This window comes from Acartia tonsa, chromosome 1, assembly GCF_053477335.1.
Source record: "Acartia tonsa isolate MP-2025a chromosome 1, ASM5347733v1, whole genome shotgun sequence".
Taxonomy (NCBI): Eukaryota; Metazoa; Arthropoda; class Copepoda; order Calanoida; family Acartiidae; genus Acartia; species Acartia tonsa.
In genome coordinates, this window is record NC_137260.1 from 8,511,530 (window position 1) to 8,528,701 (window position 17,172).

The 17,172-nt window shown below is 35.7% G+C and overlaps 1 protein-coding gene across 1 annotated transcript; it reads right to left on the minus strand.

Moving 5' to 3' along the window:
- Window positions 1-532: 532 nt before the first annotated feature.
- On the minus strand, window positions 533-16,783 carry LOC145312148 (polycomb protein eed-B-like). Its single transcript, XM_080151296.1, has 13 exons — window positions 16,629-16,783; window positions 16,164-16,233; window positions 15,616-15,773; window positions 15,195-15,329; window positions 14,541-14,669; window positions 14,022-14,096; window positions 13,578-13,692; window positions 3,042-3,142; window positions 2,662-2,742; window positions 2,247-2,327; window positions 2,035-2,133; window positions 1,662-1,721; window positions 533-1,484 (listed from the first exon to the last, which is right to left on the minus strand). Exons 1-13 carry the CDS (start codon window positions 16,727-16,729, stop codon window positions 1,421-1,423), a joined length of 1,269 nt encoding a protein of 422 aa, XP_080007422.1. The 5' UTR covers window positions 16,730-16,783; the 3' UTR covers window positions 533-1,420.
- Window positions 16,784-17,172: the final 389 nt, after the last annotated feature.

The window sequence follows — 17,172 nt, forward strand, 5'->3', positions numbered from 1 at the left end:
ATAGTAGTAGAACGATAAAAATCACTAAATATGTGTATTTCTTATTAAAAAGAACTATAGACAAATTTTTTTTTTTTAAAGTTACCTAACATAAATTTTTATCGTTCTACTACTGTTTTTAACTTATAACACATAACCTTTACGGATTCTACCAGAAACCTACCCCTCTCTTGATATACATTAAATACCCTTGATGATTATAAACCAAATTACCCGTTCTGAACACTAAAATTATTGGCTGAAAAGTTTGGACACTATTAGTTTAGAATCAACCAATCAAAGTTTTGAATCAATGTATTACGTGGTTATCAAACTTTGGGTACAAGTGTAATTTACAGACCATTGTCCCCCCCTCCCTTCCAGACAGAATATTTATTATGTGGTGCTTACCAACTCAAAATTAAATCTTACCAAACTCCGGCACCAGATGGTAGGCCTACTAGGGTTGTAAAGCCCAGGCCTTTAGCCACTCTACCTAACCAAACCATTTTCAGAGCAACTCTATTATGTTTCTAACATCAACATTGTATAATCTGAAATATTTTGGTATTAAGAATACATTTAATACTGATTAATTAGGAGATTTTATAATCTCACCGGCAATATTTTTTCATTCAGGTACAAAAAAACATACTTTTTTACAGGCAAAATATCTTATTACGACAGTAGCAAAATTTTTCTTTCATGATTTTTAATTTTGAAAAAAACATGATTGTAATGTTTTTGGGAGGGTTAGGTAAGGATTAAAAGGTCCATTAAATCCCTGCAGGGATAAAGTTTAGACGTTGAGGTGTTGAGATCTGAAAGCCACTGACGAAATAACAATTTCTGCCTTTTTTAATACAAAACAAAACATATATTCTTTAAAAGATTTTCTTTGAGCAAAATATAAAAAATACAGCAGATTCATAAAAAACTAAGGAATGGATTCTTTTAACAAAATCAAAGCCCTCTAAAAGAATGGCTAGGCAGTAAAGAAATAATTGGTTTGGTATTCAATCTTTAGAAGTAATATTTTCCCCCATTCTCTTAATCTTTGACAACTTCACTTTAGTCACATTAAGACCAGGGATCCTAAGGGATAAGACAAATGGCCAATATATTGATGTACATCCTAATGATGTTACACAAAAGTCCCTCTTCTGTACATCATGATTATTGGTTGAAATGTTAAGATCTTAATGAATAAGCCAACCAAAATTCAATATAAGTCCCCAAAGTTGTTAAACCAACGAATAAGAAAACAATAATAAAAACTTTGGGGACTAGTGTAATAAACAGTCTATTGTCCCCTTCCTTCCTACATTAAGACTGTATTTTGAACTTCAATCTAATTTTAATTACTAACTATACTTTTTCGTTGTATTGTATGAATATGTTATTCTGATTATTTACAAAGAAGATAGTTGAATTGAATGTGTTAATTTTTATTCCATCTCCAAATAGTAGCATCATCACACACAGCTATGATTGTACTTCCAAATCTGAACATATAATATCTTATGTAGTCTATTTTTGGAAGAGATAACAATCTTTAAAATTTTTCTTTTATCATTTTTCTTTTCTTTATTTATGACAATTACAACAAGATATACCAAGTACTGCAAAAAAATAATACATTTGTCTGAAAATGACACTTTTAAAAAGTATAAAAATGTTACCTTGACATGCTAGTTTGTCTGATAGTACTAACACACTTAGGATTATTCAACACTGAACACCTACAAAATTCAGACTCTTTTAGAAACACAATTAAATATTTAAAAGGATCACAAAATATCAACAACTAAGCTATCAAGCATTTATACCTTTTGAATATTTAAAATGAAAATTATATAGTAATGAAAAAAAGGTTTTTTCTAGTTTGCTTTGGATACAAAAGGTTTTTATTTTGACCAGTCACAATCTTATTTGACTGACGTCTAAAGTTTACTAAACACTGAAAAACTAGTAAATGGTTTGTTGGCGTTGTTCATATTAGATGACTGAAGTTCAAAAATATTTTATCTAAATACAGCAAATTGTATTTAATACCTGATATCAGAAGGATGTTCAACGTCCAGATCCCAGACCAGGATCTTGCCAGTCCTGGTTCCAAGCGCCAGAGTCTTTTCTTCACTGTCCATTGAAAACCTGAAGAATTAAAAATGATATTTTATTATTTCTAATAGGAAGCGCATTAATCTGCTGTTACATATAGACTTGTGAACTAGTAAATGAAAAATAAAAAGAGATATGAACTATACCTTATAAACCAGATATCACAATCTTTGGCATCAAGTTTCTGTATAATTGTAGTTTCATCTTCACTAGATGTTTTCTCAGTCCTAAATATATTTTTAGATATTGATTTGCACTACATTTTCATCGTCGATTTATGCAGGGATCTAAAGGGATAAGAAAATTCTTCATATATTGAAGTACATCCCAATGATCATACAAAAAATACCTTTTCTGTATATTGCCATTAATGATTGAAATGTTGGTACACTCAACTAAATGAACCAACCAATCAAAATTAATAAAAGTTTCAAAAGTTGCTAAGCCAACGAATACGAAAACGCTATTATAAGACCTTTGGGACTAGTGAAATAAACAGCTAATGACTAATAACAAAGAGAAATTCAAACAGTCTGACAGAATTGACGGATATATGATTACCTGTTAGGATCCAGGTTTCCAGGCTTCCAGCAAACTATTGAGTTCTCACATGATTTGGATATTATAAAGTCTCCAAACCACCTAGGAAAAAAGTTCAATGATAATTTGACAACACCAGTAGAATGTGTTGCTAATAAGGACCTCATTTATAGGTTAGTTCATTTATCCATAGGAAGGGTGGGTATGGGGTAAAGATTTCAAGTAGGTAGGTTTTCACTATTTAGATTTTAAATATATCAATAAATAACACCTATATATTAAAATGAGAAAAAAGAAGAACTAGTTAATTTTCTACTAAATGTACAATAACAAAAAATATCAAAATATTAAAAAGTTTTTGTCGTTAAGGCTAAAGTTTTAATTATAAAAAACTATCATACCTACAACAATCCACGTAATTTCTGTGAACATCTCTTGTACTAAACTCTGGAAAATGACAGTTCACTGTCGGAAACGTTGTACTCGACCTGTTCTTGTTATTCTATCATATAAAATACAAATTTAAGTTTTAATAACAAAAATAAAAAAAAGGATAATTTCTTTCTATTGATCTCGAAGATAAAGAACGATTATAGAGAAAACTATTTGATTATTATCAATCACCTACCTACCTACCTAGGTGAACCAGCAGATCTTCCAGTGAGAAAGAAATGTCTCCACAATCAACACATCCTGTGATTTGTATATATCTTAAGAGCACATACATGGCTCTAATGTTTATCCTAGGGACACGAACCAGTCTCACCAATATTATCATAAATATCACTTACTTAGGAGAATGAATAATCTCCACTATTACTTACCTAGGAGAATGAACTATCTCCACCTAGTTTTATATTTACTTAGAAGCACGACCTAGCTTCAACTCATACTCTAGTTTTTATCCTCATATATCTTTTGTTTATCTTTGTAAATTCCTGTGTTAAATATATATCTTTTATTTACAGATTCAATCACAGGAGGGTTAACGTTTACCTTACTCTTATTGATCTCTTACTTGTGTGATTTCAGAGAACCATGATTGGCCTCCAGTTTGTGCCTGAGTGAAGGACTAGTCACTAAGGTAACTTTTAGTCTTTTTCAATGGTACCAGAGCTACGAAAAAGGCTTTGCTAACATTGTATAGGCAATCAGAAATTCTCTCTGTGAAGTGAAAAAGAAAGGTTACCCTACAGGCTAACGAAAGCATAGCCTAAATATTACGGTTCCCCGTAAGTGAATGCGGATATCCGCTACGATTAATAATCAAACTTAAGTGATCAACACGGGCATCAGTGATACTGTGAAAAAGAGATCAATAAGGCAATCGGTAAATCCGAAACAAGTGAATAAAAATGTCAATTCTTAAACCCATTGTTAACCCTCCTGACCTAGAAGAATGTCAGACCTACGCAGAGTTCAAGAGAGACATAGCAGCATGGAGCGGAATGACGCATGTGGAAAAGAAAATCCAGGGTGGAGTGATAGCGTACAACCTATCCAACAATTCCAAATTTGGGCATGATCTTAAAGATTATGTTTATTCGGAACACACGCCTGAATCCCTCAATGACGATGAGGAAGGAGTTAAAAAGGTTCTGAAGGTACTTGACAAGTACCTGGAAAAATCAGGCCTAACAAAGGCAGCAGAAAAATGGGACGACTTTCTGGATATCAAAAGAAAGCCTGATCAACCCATCAAACAGTATTTACCTCAATTTGAAAAAGTATGTCAAGGATACACTGAAAATATTGGTGCACTCACAGAACTAGGTAAGGCACTTCACCTTCTGCGCACGGCAAACCTGTCAGAAACTCAATATGAACTCATTCTTGCTGTAAACAACAAAGATGAGAACATGACAAATATATACAAAAACATCAAAGACTCCATTATGATACACCTGTCAGACAGACTCAATGAGCTACAAACAAACTCATCAAAAGAAATAAGGCACGAACAAGCCTTGGTAACAGATGGCCAATCCATGGAGGACCTGGAAGCTGAAATCAAAGAAGATGTATATGCAGCAAGCTTCTACCAAAAACAAGCATGGAAAAAGAAGCAACTCTTACAACAACAACAAAACCAATACTACAGAGGATCAAGCAGGCCTAGCAGAGGAGGCAGAAATCAACAGCCATCTAGACCCCAACAACCCCAATATCAACAACAACAGCAACAACGACAACAACAACCAAGACAAGGAATGTCTAGACCATATCAACCTCAACAAGACAGAAGGTGTAATTTCTGCCGATCTAAAAATCATATCCTAAAAGACTGCAACCAATACAAAAAGATGAAAGCTCAATATCTAAACTCAAAGAGATTCTCAGGATATCAAATCCATGCAACAACGGAAGAACAAGAACAACAACCTGAAGAAAATATTGAGAATGACCTTGGACTCAATGACTTAAACTTGCAGGATGATGACTTTGATTCAGAATCACAATTCAACTTCTCTGAAGATCAACCAGGAAGTATCTGCCTATCTGACAACATGAAAGACCCAGAACTGAGCAGATTCACTAATGAGGCACTTAACTGTGCAGCATTAGATACATGCTGCTTGCAGACAGTCGCAGGAAAACAATGGCTCCAAATCTACCTGAGATCACTTCCCAAAGACCTTAGGGATGCAACAATGGGACCACTCAAGGCCAACAAACAATTCAGATTTGGAAACAACCAACTCCTAACAGCGACAGAAAAATGGGAACTGCCAGTATACATGGGCGACAAACAAAGAATCATCACAGTCTACATCATACCCTCTGACATTCCAATGCTTATGTCAAAATCTGATTTACAGGATAATGACACAATCCTATACATGAAAGAAGACAAAGCCTCGATCAACGGAAAAATAGTTGACCTCAGCACCACCACTGCCGGACACTACATTGTGAACTTGCTTGAGGATGGAGAAATGCATGACATATTCTTAGCAGAAGATGATTTTGAAGAGATCTTTGCCGCCATAGACCTCAAAAATGCTGATGAAGCAACTCAAATGAAACTACTGAAAAAGCTTCATGCTCAATTTGGGCATCGGCCCAAACAAGCTTTTGTCGACCTTCTCAAGCATGCCAATGCTTGGCTACCAACATTCAGTAAAATGCTAGACAAAATCATTGACCCCTGCGAAGGCTGCGTTCTACGACGAAGGAACCCAGACAAACCCGCAGTAGCCATGTCAATGGCCAAGGATGTGAATGACGTCATAGCCATGGATCTCAAAAAGCTAAAGAATGGCAAACACATTCTTTATATCATTGACCTGTTCTCTCGCTTCACAATGGCAAAAATAATTAACACGAAAAAGCCTGCAGAAATTGTTAATGGTCTCATGGAAAAATGGATCAGCATCCTTGGCACGCCAAGAAAAATCCTCACAGACAATGGAGGAGAATTCTGCAATGAAACAATGCTACTACTGACAAACAAATTCAATGTGGAACACAACACCACTGGAGCGGAGTCACCCTGGGAAAATGGTATATGTGAGAAAAACCATGGGACAAATGACAACATCGTGGAAGCACTAGAGGAAGACAATCCCGATGTACCCCTAGATACACTCCTAACCTGGGCTCTAGTTGCTAAGAACTCCCTACTAATGGTTCAAGGATTTAGTCCATACCAAATAGTTTTTGGAAAAAACCCCAAACTACCCAACATAATCACCGACTCGCTTCCAACATGGGATGATGAAGGCATCTCAGGTGCCCTGCTCAAGCATCTCACAGCAATGAAAAACGCTAGACAAGAATTCATCAAACAAGAGAGTGCACTCAAGCTAAAGAAAGCACTAGAAGCCAAAATCCGTACCAACAATACAGTCTACAAGCATGGTGACAAAGTCTATTTTAAAAGAGCTAATTACAAGAAATGGTTCTCCGGAAAAGTTGTCTTTCAAGACGGAAAGATCATAATGGTCAGCTGTGGCAGCTTCTTCTACAAATGCAGTGCAAATAGAGTTATCAAAGCAAACACTGAACATGCATCCAATCACGACACTGATGGACAAGAAACCCAAAGTGATAACACCCAGACTGGAAATATCACAGAAAACACAAATCAAGCAGAAAACACAAATCATGCATCTAGAACTACAGCATCAGAACTACATGCTAACAATAGAGAGAACAAAACCACTGAAGAAAACACCGAGAAAGTAAATGAACAAGATGAAACCTCTGATAGCACCAACGAATTGGACCAAAACCTACAAGAAGCCAGTCAAACTGACAAGAACACATTTGACGATAATACAAATGAAAATGCATCAACACAAGGGCCTCATGGATCAACGGTAGAAGTCCAAACACCAACTGCAAATAACCAAACCAATCCCAAAAAGAAAGACAATGCCAAACAAAAGAACAAATCAAAGCAAAAAGACAAAGCACAAACAACAACATACGAACCACCGACTCTCCATAAAGGAGATCTAGTAGAATGCAAACTTGAAGGAACATGGAGACCAGGCAAAGTTTTCTCGCTGGGAGGCAAAGTTGGAAAAACAAACAGACACTGGTATAATATCACTTTCCCGCACCTAAACAACACCATTGGAGTCAATACAGAAGAAATTGAAACAAAAAGGTCCAATGAAGAAAACATACTTGCCTTATGGGTACATGACGAGATTCTCGCCACAATGACAACACCAGATACCAAGAAGACTGATGAAGGCTTAAAAGCTATGCAAGAGGAATTACAAAAACTAAAAGACTTTGGCACCTACACTGAAGTTCCAGACAATGGGCAGAATGCAATTACCACGACATGGGTACTTACAGAGAAAGAAGGATCAATCAGAGCCAGACTTACAGCAAGAGGATATGAAGAAGAAAGCAACATAAGATCAGACTCACCAACAGTTCAATCAACGTCACTAAGATTTCTTCTCACTCTGGCAGCAGCAAATGTCTGGAACGTCTGCTGTACAGATATAAAGTCAGCCTTCCTTCAAGGAAAAATACTAGACAGAGAAGTATTCATAAAACCCCCAAAGGAAGCAGACGCAAAAGGGATGCTTTGGAGACTAAACAAATGTTTATATGGATTAACTGATGCATCTCGCCAATGGTACGAAGAAATAGACGAAAAACTAGAACAACTAGGATTTGAAAAGTCTTGCCAAGATCCCGCCCTGTACCTATACAAAGAAGACGATATTTTGGAGGGATTAATAGCTATTCATGTAGACGACTTCCTACATGCTGGTACGGATAACTTTGAAAACAACATTATCCCAAAGCTATTAAAAGACCTAGTAGTTGGAAAAACTGAGATAAATAACTTTACCTACACAGGATTCCACATTGAGCAAAGCAAAGATCGCATAACTCTAGACCAACACGAATACTTGAACTCTATTGAGATACCAACCTTTGATGCAAAACGTATGAAAGAATCCGCAAGCCCCCTAAAACCAGAAGAAACGACAACTCTTCGCCAAATCATGGGCAAAGTTAATTGGGTCATAAGAGCAACGAGACCAGACTTAAGCTATGAAATGGTCCACATAAGCTCAAAATTCCACAATGGAACCATAGAAGACATGAAACAAGCGGCAAAAGTAATGGCAAAAATGCAAATGAACAAAGCATACATCACCATCCCCAATATTGGCAATCTAGACAATGCGGAATTATGGTGCTTCTCAGACGCAAGCCATGGAAATATTTGTGATAGACAGGAATCAGTCATTGCATACATCATTCTAATAGCAAACAAAGACACAAAACAGGCGGCACCCATTGCCTGGAAAGCAGGCAAACCAAAACGAACCTGCCTATCGACACTAGAGGCAGAAACGTTGGCCATGGAACAAGCTCTAACAGCAGCAATTGGAATCCAACAAATGGGTGAGGAGTGCTTAAACATCAAAATACCAATAGTAGGAGTAGTAGACAATTACTCATCATATGAATCAATACGGTCAAACAAACAAGTGGCTAATGCTAGACTCAGAAGAGAGATTCACTGTGTCAAGCAAATGCAAAAACATGGACATGTGGAAAAAGTTATGTGGCTTCAAGGAAACATGATGCTAGCAGACTGCATGACTAAACGAGGTATGCCAGGTACGAACCTACTGGAAACACTCCAAACAGGTTATCTAGGAGAATCTATTGATGCTGCCAACTCCTCGGAATTCTTCATGACCTACGATCCCAACCAAGACAAAGAACTTGCAGAACACACCCCCAACTGGTAACCTTATGAACCAACACAAGCCAATCTCAACTTTTATTATTGTAATATTTGTGAAAAAAAAAAAAAATAAATAAATATCAAATAAATAAATAACATGTAAACAACGACAAGTGTTTCATTATTTCGGAGCTTTGTTAGTTAGAAAATTTCCCAACACAAATACAAAAACATTTTTTTCTTTTACACCGGCATTCCTTCAAATTATCCCTAGTCAACCATCTTCACCAAAAACTTATTTGTTTTTCATTTCAGGCAGATATAAGAAGAAATCTCATCACCTTGGAAAACACAAATCATTCCATCAAAATAATCATCAAAAACCAAGATCCGATGACCAACACATTTGTATTAATCAAAAAAAAAAATATATATAAACCACATTTTTGTTTCTTTTGTTTTTTATTTTGCTTTAATTCATTTTTCTCAACAATTACACTTTTTTTCTTTCTCCCCTCAATTTTCATATCTAAAACAACATGCTTCCCCCATTCATCATATTTCCTGTATGTCGAATCTAATGGGCAAGAACCAGCCCTTCAAAAATCAAAAATTATTGTGTATGCCTCAATTCCGTCGATTAATACAACAAACCACAAAAATATCGTATTAAACAATATTTTCACCAAAAATTTCATATCAAACAACAAGTAGTCCAAACCCCATCTCAAATTTTCGAACCTAAACGGAAGACGACATTCATAACGTCATAAATATACGCGGCATTCAAAGATATCACGCGCGCGAAATGGACGAAAATAGGCGCAACAAAGGGGGGAGGCGGATGTGCCACTTTTTGAAACCAAAAGTAAAAGTCACCAAAGGAACTCAACTAAAAAAAGAGTTACAGGTCTGAGATTTTGCATGGCAGTTGCTTTATAGGGGTACAATATGGAACTGTGAAGAAACGGCGGCGCAACCGCCGAAAACCACCGTTTCCCGCCAAATTTTTTTTGCCTTTTCTCGGCGGTTTTCGGCGGTTGCGCCGCCGTTTCTTCACAGTTCCATATTGTACCCCTATAAAGCAAATGCCATGCAAAATGTCAGACCTGTAACTCTTTTTTTAGTTGAGTTCCTTTGACTTTTACTTTTGGTTTCAAAAAGTGGCACATCCGCCTCCCCCCTTTTCCCTAAAAACTACCCTCAAAAATTGAACAGATAATTACGAAAATTTAAGTGCTAGAAATGAACAAACTTATAACGACCATCACCAACAATTTTCTGTGATAATTTATCACAAACAATACATACACAAATGGAAAGCATAAAAGGAATTTTTAAAAAGAGAAAACATGTCCCCTCTCAAACCTGCCGCACCAAACCAAAACAATAAAGAATTTCAACCCGACGTGGGAAATGGGAATTATATCCACTCAACAAATAGTGATTTATAAATGTATTTTTACTGTTATTTTAACCGACGAGTTTATTTTTAAAAAGAGTTAGTTAAAAAATCATTTTAATCCTACAGTTATACTTTAAATAGTTAAAAGTCATTTTAATCCTACAGTTATATTTCATGCTAAAGAGCTAGTTACAATTAGTTTGTTTTTCTTTGCTCACAATTATAATATATAAACGTATCTACCTTCAACCTACGGCGTTTTTATGAAAAGAAACTAGTTACAATTAGTCATTTTTTTTCTTCAAATCCACAGTCATCCTTTTATATAAAGAAGCTTGCTAATGATTAATTTAACCCCACAGTTACAAAAATCGACATTCTTTTGTAAAACTAGTTACATCATTGATTCTCCCAAAAGTTTTTTTTTCACAATACCTTCCTTTTTAAAAAAAAAAAATAGAAATGCCATAGTTTTTTTTCTTTGTGATTTTTTTTTCTGAAACACCAAAAATTCTTTGTAGAGATCAACAAAACAAATTTTTTTTCCTCCATTTCAGAAATTACCTTAATTGAAATGTCGGAAAATATGTCTGAAGACAATGAAGTCATAATTTTTGACTGGATCAAAGACCTAGATCCTCTCTCTGATGACATCTTTGACTGTGGTGATAACCATCATGAGGCTGACACGACTAAGTCAACCAATCACCCTCAACCCAGTGAAAAATGTGAAAGTCAAGGTGAAATCGAAAAATCTGAAAAGAGAAAGTCTGTCTCTTTTGAAGATGCAGAGAAACGCAGTCAAAAGCGTTCAAGAAGCTCCTCCAGAAATAAAAATCACTGGACCTCCACAAGGAGCTTATCAAGAGAAAAATCCGCCGGAAGTAGCAGGCAAAGCCGCTCACCATATAGAGAGCCACGAAAGAGGTCTCTATCAAGGGATCATAGACATCAACAAAGAAACAGCAGACAACCATCCAGAGAATATAGAAGATCCCCCTATCGTGAAACACCCAGCAAAAGAACCTCAGCCGCCACTGCCAGCTCCTCCAACCACGAAACCAATCAAGGAAAATTAGATTGGGACAGCATTGCAATCAAGAAAATTAACTTTAAAGAAGAAGAACACTATGCTATAGTTGATTTTTTTGTCTCAAAGTCCATGCTGGCCAAAGCAACAAGCAAGGATGGTAAAATACACTTTGATAGCATCAAAGATGGCACCATCAATGACCTTGCAAATGCTGTCTCTGAAAGAATCCAGCAGGCGAAACAAACAAGCAAAAGGACCTACATCACTGCCTCCATCTTCAATAGACACTTTGAGCGCCTGGGAAGAGATGGTGTTATTGCTATTACAAAAGAAATAGCTGAACTTATCCCAATGGACCGCAGAGGATATTCAAAGATAAGACTTACCTTCTCAACTATAACATACGCCCCATCATTGCAACACCGCTGGCAAGAAATTCAAGAAGCAAACTACTTCCTAAAACAAGTGACTCATGCTCTAGGATCAGCACCCCTGAATGGTCACAAATGGACACTTACCATGAACAGATATCACACCAAAAGAAGAGAAGTAATGGCTCATTGCTTTGAAGAATACAACCGAAAAACCGGACTAGGACACCAATTAAGCCTAGCTGGTACAGAAAAAGTCGCCAAAGCCATCATCATGCATCATACAAGTGGAGTCCGTGAGATAACAGGACAAAACTTTGACATGGAACCAGCCCCAGTCCATCTAAATATAACTCCTGGTTACAAGCTGCCTGACAATGAATGCAACAACAGAGAATTGGTGAATGAAAGGAGATGGCTTTTCTCTCTTATGGGTGCCATAGAGGGCAAAACCCAGCTGGCAAAGAAAGCCTCAAGACAAACTGAGGGAGAATTCAAGTCTATTGTAAAACAAGCTATTGAAGAAATCTTAGCAAGCCAGCTTGAGAGACAAGGAATACCAATTTATGAAAAGGAACAGACAACCATGGAAGTAGTTACCATCGAAGACAAAGCAGACTCCATCCAAAATATTCAGCTAAAAGATATCATCAAGGAACAAGAAAACAAAATAGCTGAACTAGAATCACAAGTTGCTACATTCAATGACTGCAGAGAAGACTTTAAACAAGCACTGATGGAGGAAACAAACAAAACAGAGCTACTTCAACGAATGCACAACAAAGAAACTTCACACTTCAAAAGACAAATTGAAGATTTAATGCTCCAAAGAAGTGAAAAACAAGAACCAGATGACAGAGCCCAGAAAAAGATAGACAGACTTGAGAACAAAGTGGCTAAGCTGCAAAAAGACTTGAGAGATGAGCAGGACGACAATGCTAGAGACATGGAAGAGGCCAAAGATGAGATAAAGAGTCTAAAAAGCAAAATCCGTGCCCTGGAATATAACCTGAAAGTTGAAAAGGAACTAAACAAAGCTCTCAAAGAAAAACAAAAATAAAAATAATACCAATATTTGATTATTATCAATCACCTACCTACCTACCTAGGTGAACCAGCAGATCTTCCAGTGAGAAAGAAATGTCTCCACAATCAACACATCCTGTGATTTGTATATATCTTAAGAGCACATACATGGCTCTAATGTTTATCCTAGGGACACGAACCAGTCTCACCAATATTATCATAAATATCACTTACTTAGGAGAATGAATAATCTCCACTATTACTTACCTAGGAGAATGAACTATCTCCACCTAGTTTTATATTTACTTAGAAGCACGACCTAGCTTCAACTCATACTCTAGTTTTTATCCTCATATATCTTTTGTTTATCTTTGTAAATTCCTGTGTTAAATATATATCTTTTATTTACAGATTCAATCACAGGAGGGTTAACGTTTACCTTACTCTTATTGATCTCTTACTTGTGTGATTTCAGAGAACCATGATTGGCCTCCAGTTTGTGCCTGAGTGAAGGACTAGTCACTAAGGTAACTTTTAGTCTTTTTCAAAAACAAGGATGACAACATCCATGAAAGCGAAGGTTAACGTATATTAAGATGTCAGACAAATGAATATTAACAAATATAGTTTATTTCCAAATTAAGTAAATCGGATGATTATAACATAAAAAATATTGATTTTTAAATGCTAAATATCATCATCAAGCTTACACTGGACATAAAGACTTTCTGATAATGATTATTGAATTATAGTACCTAACTAATACAGGAATAATCATTCTAAGTTTGAAATCGATAGGACAATTCTAATATGTCTAAATTCACGAAAATTGCTAACCGTTAAGAAATGGCAGACCAAAATTCTAGATTTAAAAAAATAATTATCCATGTAAGAATTTAGAGATAGGTTAATGAAAGAAAAATAGTTCACCTTATAGGATAGTTCCACAGAGTCTTTAATTTGTTGAGTATCAAAGTTCCATATTTTGAGAGAATGGTCCATACCACATGAGATTATCTTTTCTCCCGCCATATCAAAATCAGCACTAAACAAATATTTGTGAGTGTTAGAATAATCTTATTAACCGCTGAACCTATTGGGCTCTACTCTTCAGGGAATATATTTAGTTTTAAGCTATTTTCTTGGAAGGTGGGACAACCCAAAAAATAAAAAAAATCCTTCCCCCATCCCCAAATTTTGGGTTGAAGCCCCTAGAGGCTAGGGGTGAATCCGCTAGAATATTATAAAGTAGTAAGGTTATTTTGTTGTCTAAAGCTAAAGATTTCAATAACTATTGATCGTAACAAGTCTGAACAAAAATACAGACCAAACAACATAAAAACTTTAGCGCAAAACATAAACAAACTATGTTACCTCAAAACTTCGTCTCTATGTCCCTCAACTCCCCCAAAGATTACAATATTAGCTTCTGTTTTTACATTCCATACTCTGTAAAAAATACACCTTTATAGGAAAAGAAATCTTCTCTAAATTTACAATATTGACTTCAATTTTTAAATTTAATTTTCAGTAAAAGCATAAATCAATTCAGGAAAAAACGTTAAAAGTTCCAGCATGTTTCTAAGTGAAGTGGATATTTAAAACACATCATCAACGGGTAAATTATGTTCCAATTCATTTATGCAATTAAATGCTATGTAAAGGTCAAGATATATACCAAAAGTTGTAGGATTGCCCTTGCCCAAAACAAGCACAACTTCACTAGCAAGATTTGGTTCAAAGACAGAAAAAAAATAAGATCTAATGGTGAAATATCCCGTACTATAGAGGTCATCCAGATTCACACAAAGACATTAAAAGTATTACTAAAACAAGAATCGCCAAATATTTCCTTATATCAATAACAGTAGCAAAACTACCCAAAAATTATACCTGAGAGCATGATCCCTTGAAACAGATAGGAGAATATTTGGATCTTTGGGATGAAACTTTAGTTCATTGATAGCATTTCCATGGCCAATAAAGTTTCTTATACACGTCATCGTTGCAGGACTCAAAATCCTAAAAGAACAAAACAAATATAAAATTAGGGGTGTTTTTCGTTTCTTTGTTCATTTCTTTAGATAAGTTTAAGTCCCGTCAAAGCCATCCTCAGGGGGTTGGACATAGGAATGCATTATACAACCCCGCCCCCCCCCTCTTATTTTCAATTAATATAAAATAAGGGATTAGGGCGGGTAATTAGATGCTTACAAGTTACAATGAATACCATTTGTGTTTTGAAAATATAAAAGGAGCAAACCAAATGTGTTATTTTGTTCAATTGGTATCTTGCAGGGATCTTAGGGGTTAGAACAATAGACAATAAATAAGCACCCAATTATTACTTATTCTGAAGATTTAAATTAATAGTAGGAAAGTGTACACTACGTTAATAAAAACCAATCAATATTGAAGTTTTTATCCAACGAATAAAAGAACGTGCTTCTAAAACTTTCGGATCCAGTCTAATTTACAGTCCACTGTTCTCACCTTCCCTGCAGAAAACGTAGATTTTTCCAACTCCCACTGAAAAACATTTCCTACCTTATGATACCCCTGACGCCAGCTGCTGCCAGAATAGGTTTCTTGGTCTCTGTATCATAGCTCCAGGCACAGGTATAGAAGTTCTCATCTGGATCAGGATCTGCGTAACACTGCACCATTTGTATATCATTTCCACTAAAAATAAACATTAAAGAACTTTACGAAATCAAAACAAAGTAATTTTTTCTCATCATTACTTAATTAAGTTGAGTGTTCAAACGTTTCAACCACTAATTTTAATCTAAAGAATGGGTAAATTTGTGTGTCATCATTGGGCATGTACATCAATTTATGAGTCATTGTCTTATCACGTTAGATCCCTGTCCATTTAGCGTTTGATTTTGCTAAATTAACACGAAAAAAAAGCATTTTCGATGCCTATCCAAATATCGCCATCCACATTCGTAGATAAATATTCTACCTGGTGCTTTTCGGATCCGCCTGATACACAGTAACCCTGTTGAACCCTGCGGTGGCGAACACGAGTCCCTCTTCATCTGGGATGAAGGGATTGATACTGACACCAAACAGGGGTTGGCCATGGTCCTCCTTCCAGTTGCCAGTGCAGTGATAGTTCAACTTAAAATAACATTGTTTGGTTTTATATTTGATATGCTATGTTTTTCTTAGTTTGTAATGGTAAACCATAAAAATAACTGGATCTAGTACGATATACGGTAAAATGTTGCTGGTATCGATTATTTCCAAAAATCTATCAATTTTAAAGGCTTCTAACGGCCGAACTGCGGAACGTATAGATTATGCTCGCGCAATTTTTAACCAGAAAAGGAAAGCCTACAAATAATCTGAAACAGTCATTTCACTGAGCGCAAAGAATAATTTTTCGCGATTCCTTTCCCTTAGCCCAAAAGGGTTAAAGAGGCAAACTGAAAAGGAATGGGTAATATGGGTTACATTAGGGCCAAGCAGATCCAGGTGACTTAGACTTCACTACTAAAAAAATCCTACCTTTCTTTGCTTTCCATGGCCAGGTTTAGATTTGTCTTTCCTTTTCCTTGAAGAATTACTACTTGTGTCCCTGAATTAAATATTTTATCAAAAAAACTTTGACAATCAAAATTTGTATTCCATGACTGTTGTACCTATTTAAATAAAAGTTTGAAGATAAACCAAGTTTGAACAATTAAATTTAAGAAATCAACAATTATCTGTTAACAAGTCTTTCTCCTAATTGACAAAAATCCTACAGGCTTTGGCCTAAGATAAAGATAAAAAAGTTTGATCAACAATTGAAAAAAACATATTTCCAGTAGGTATGGCTTCGAAAACGAGTAATATCCGCTAGATTAGAACAGGCTCTCAGCCATGATGAAAAATCATGTATAACATCGTATTACAGGAAGAAGGCCCGGGCTAACAAAACTGGTAAAGGTGCTGGGAAATATTGTCATATTAAATAATTTAGAAACTTACTTATTAGAAGGTTCCAGATCATTTATATCTTTGGTATTAGAATCATTTGAGCATTCATATTCAGTATTTATATTTTCTTTCTCCTCCTCTCTTGAACACATTTTATCTGAAATTCATAGCTTTTTGGTTAAAAAAAATTATGGTTAAAGTTATTAGGTAACACGTCTATAAAATGAGTACAAAGTGGTTTCTTTTTTCGCGTAATTTAGTAAAGTTGGGTGTGGGGTTGTAGTCAAATGTTCTTATTAAGTCAAATTGTTCTTAAACTGTTATAAATCATTGCGTGTATATTATACATATATATCAGCGTTGCGGAGCCGTTTGATTTTGGTGCGGCTCCTGCGTTCCGGAGAAGGAGCCGGTTTTTTAACGAAAATTACGGCTCCAGCTCCGGCAAAATATGGCGGCTCCCGGCTCCACAACGCTGATATATATGGTTATAATCAAGAATACTTTGACTTAATAAGACTATTCGACTGAAACCCAACACCCAACTTTATGAAATTATGCGAAAAAAATAACCCTCTTTGATAACAATTTATAT

What these genes read in the sequence shown, in the direction of transcription:
- LOC145312148 (XM_080151296.1), bottom strand. Translation starts at nt 16,729, where the DNA reads ATGTGTTCAAGAGAGGAGGAGAAAGAAAATATAAATACTGAATATGAA. An exon ending in GGCGTCAGGGGTATCATAAG is followed by an intron (nt 14,670 to 15,194) that starts GTAGGAAATGTT and finishes TTGTTCTTTTAG; the next exon opens with GATTTTGAGTCCTGCAACGA. An exon ending in AGACAAACTAGCATGTCAAG is followed by an intron (nt 1,485 to 1,661) that starts GTAACATTTTTA and finishes TTATATGTTCAG; the next exon opens with ATTTGGAAGTACAATCATAG.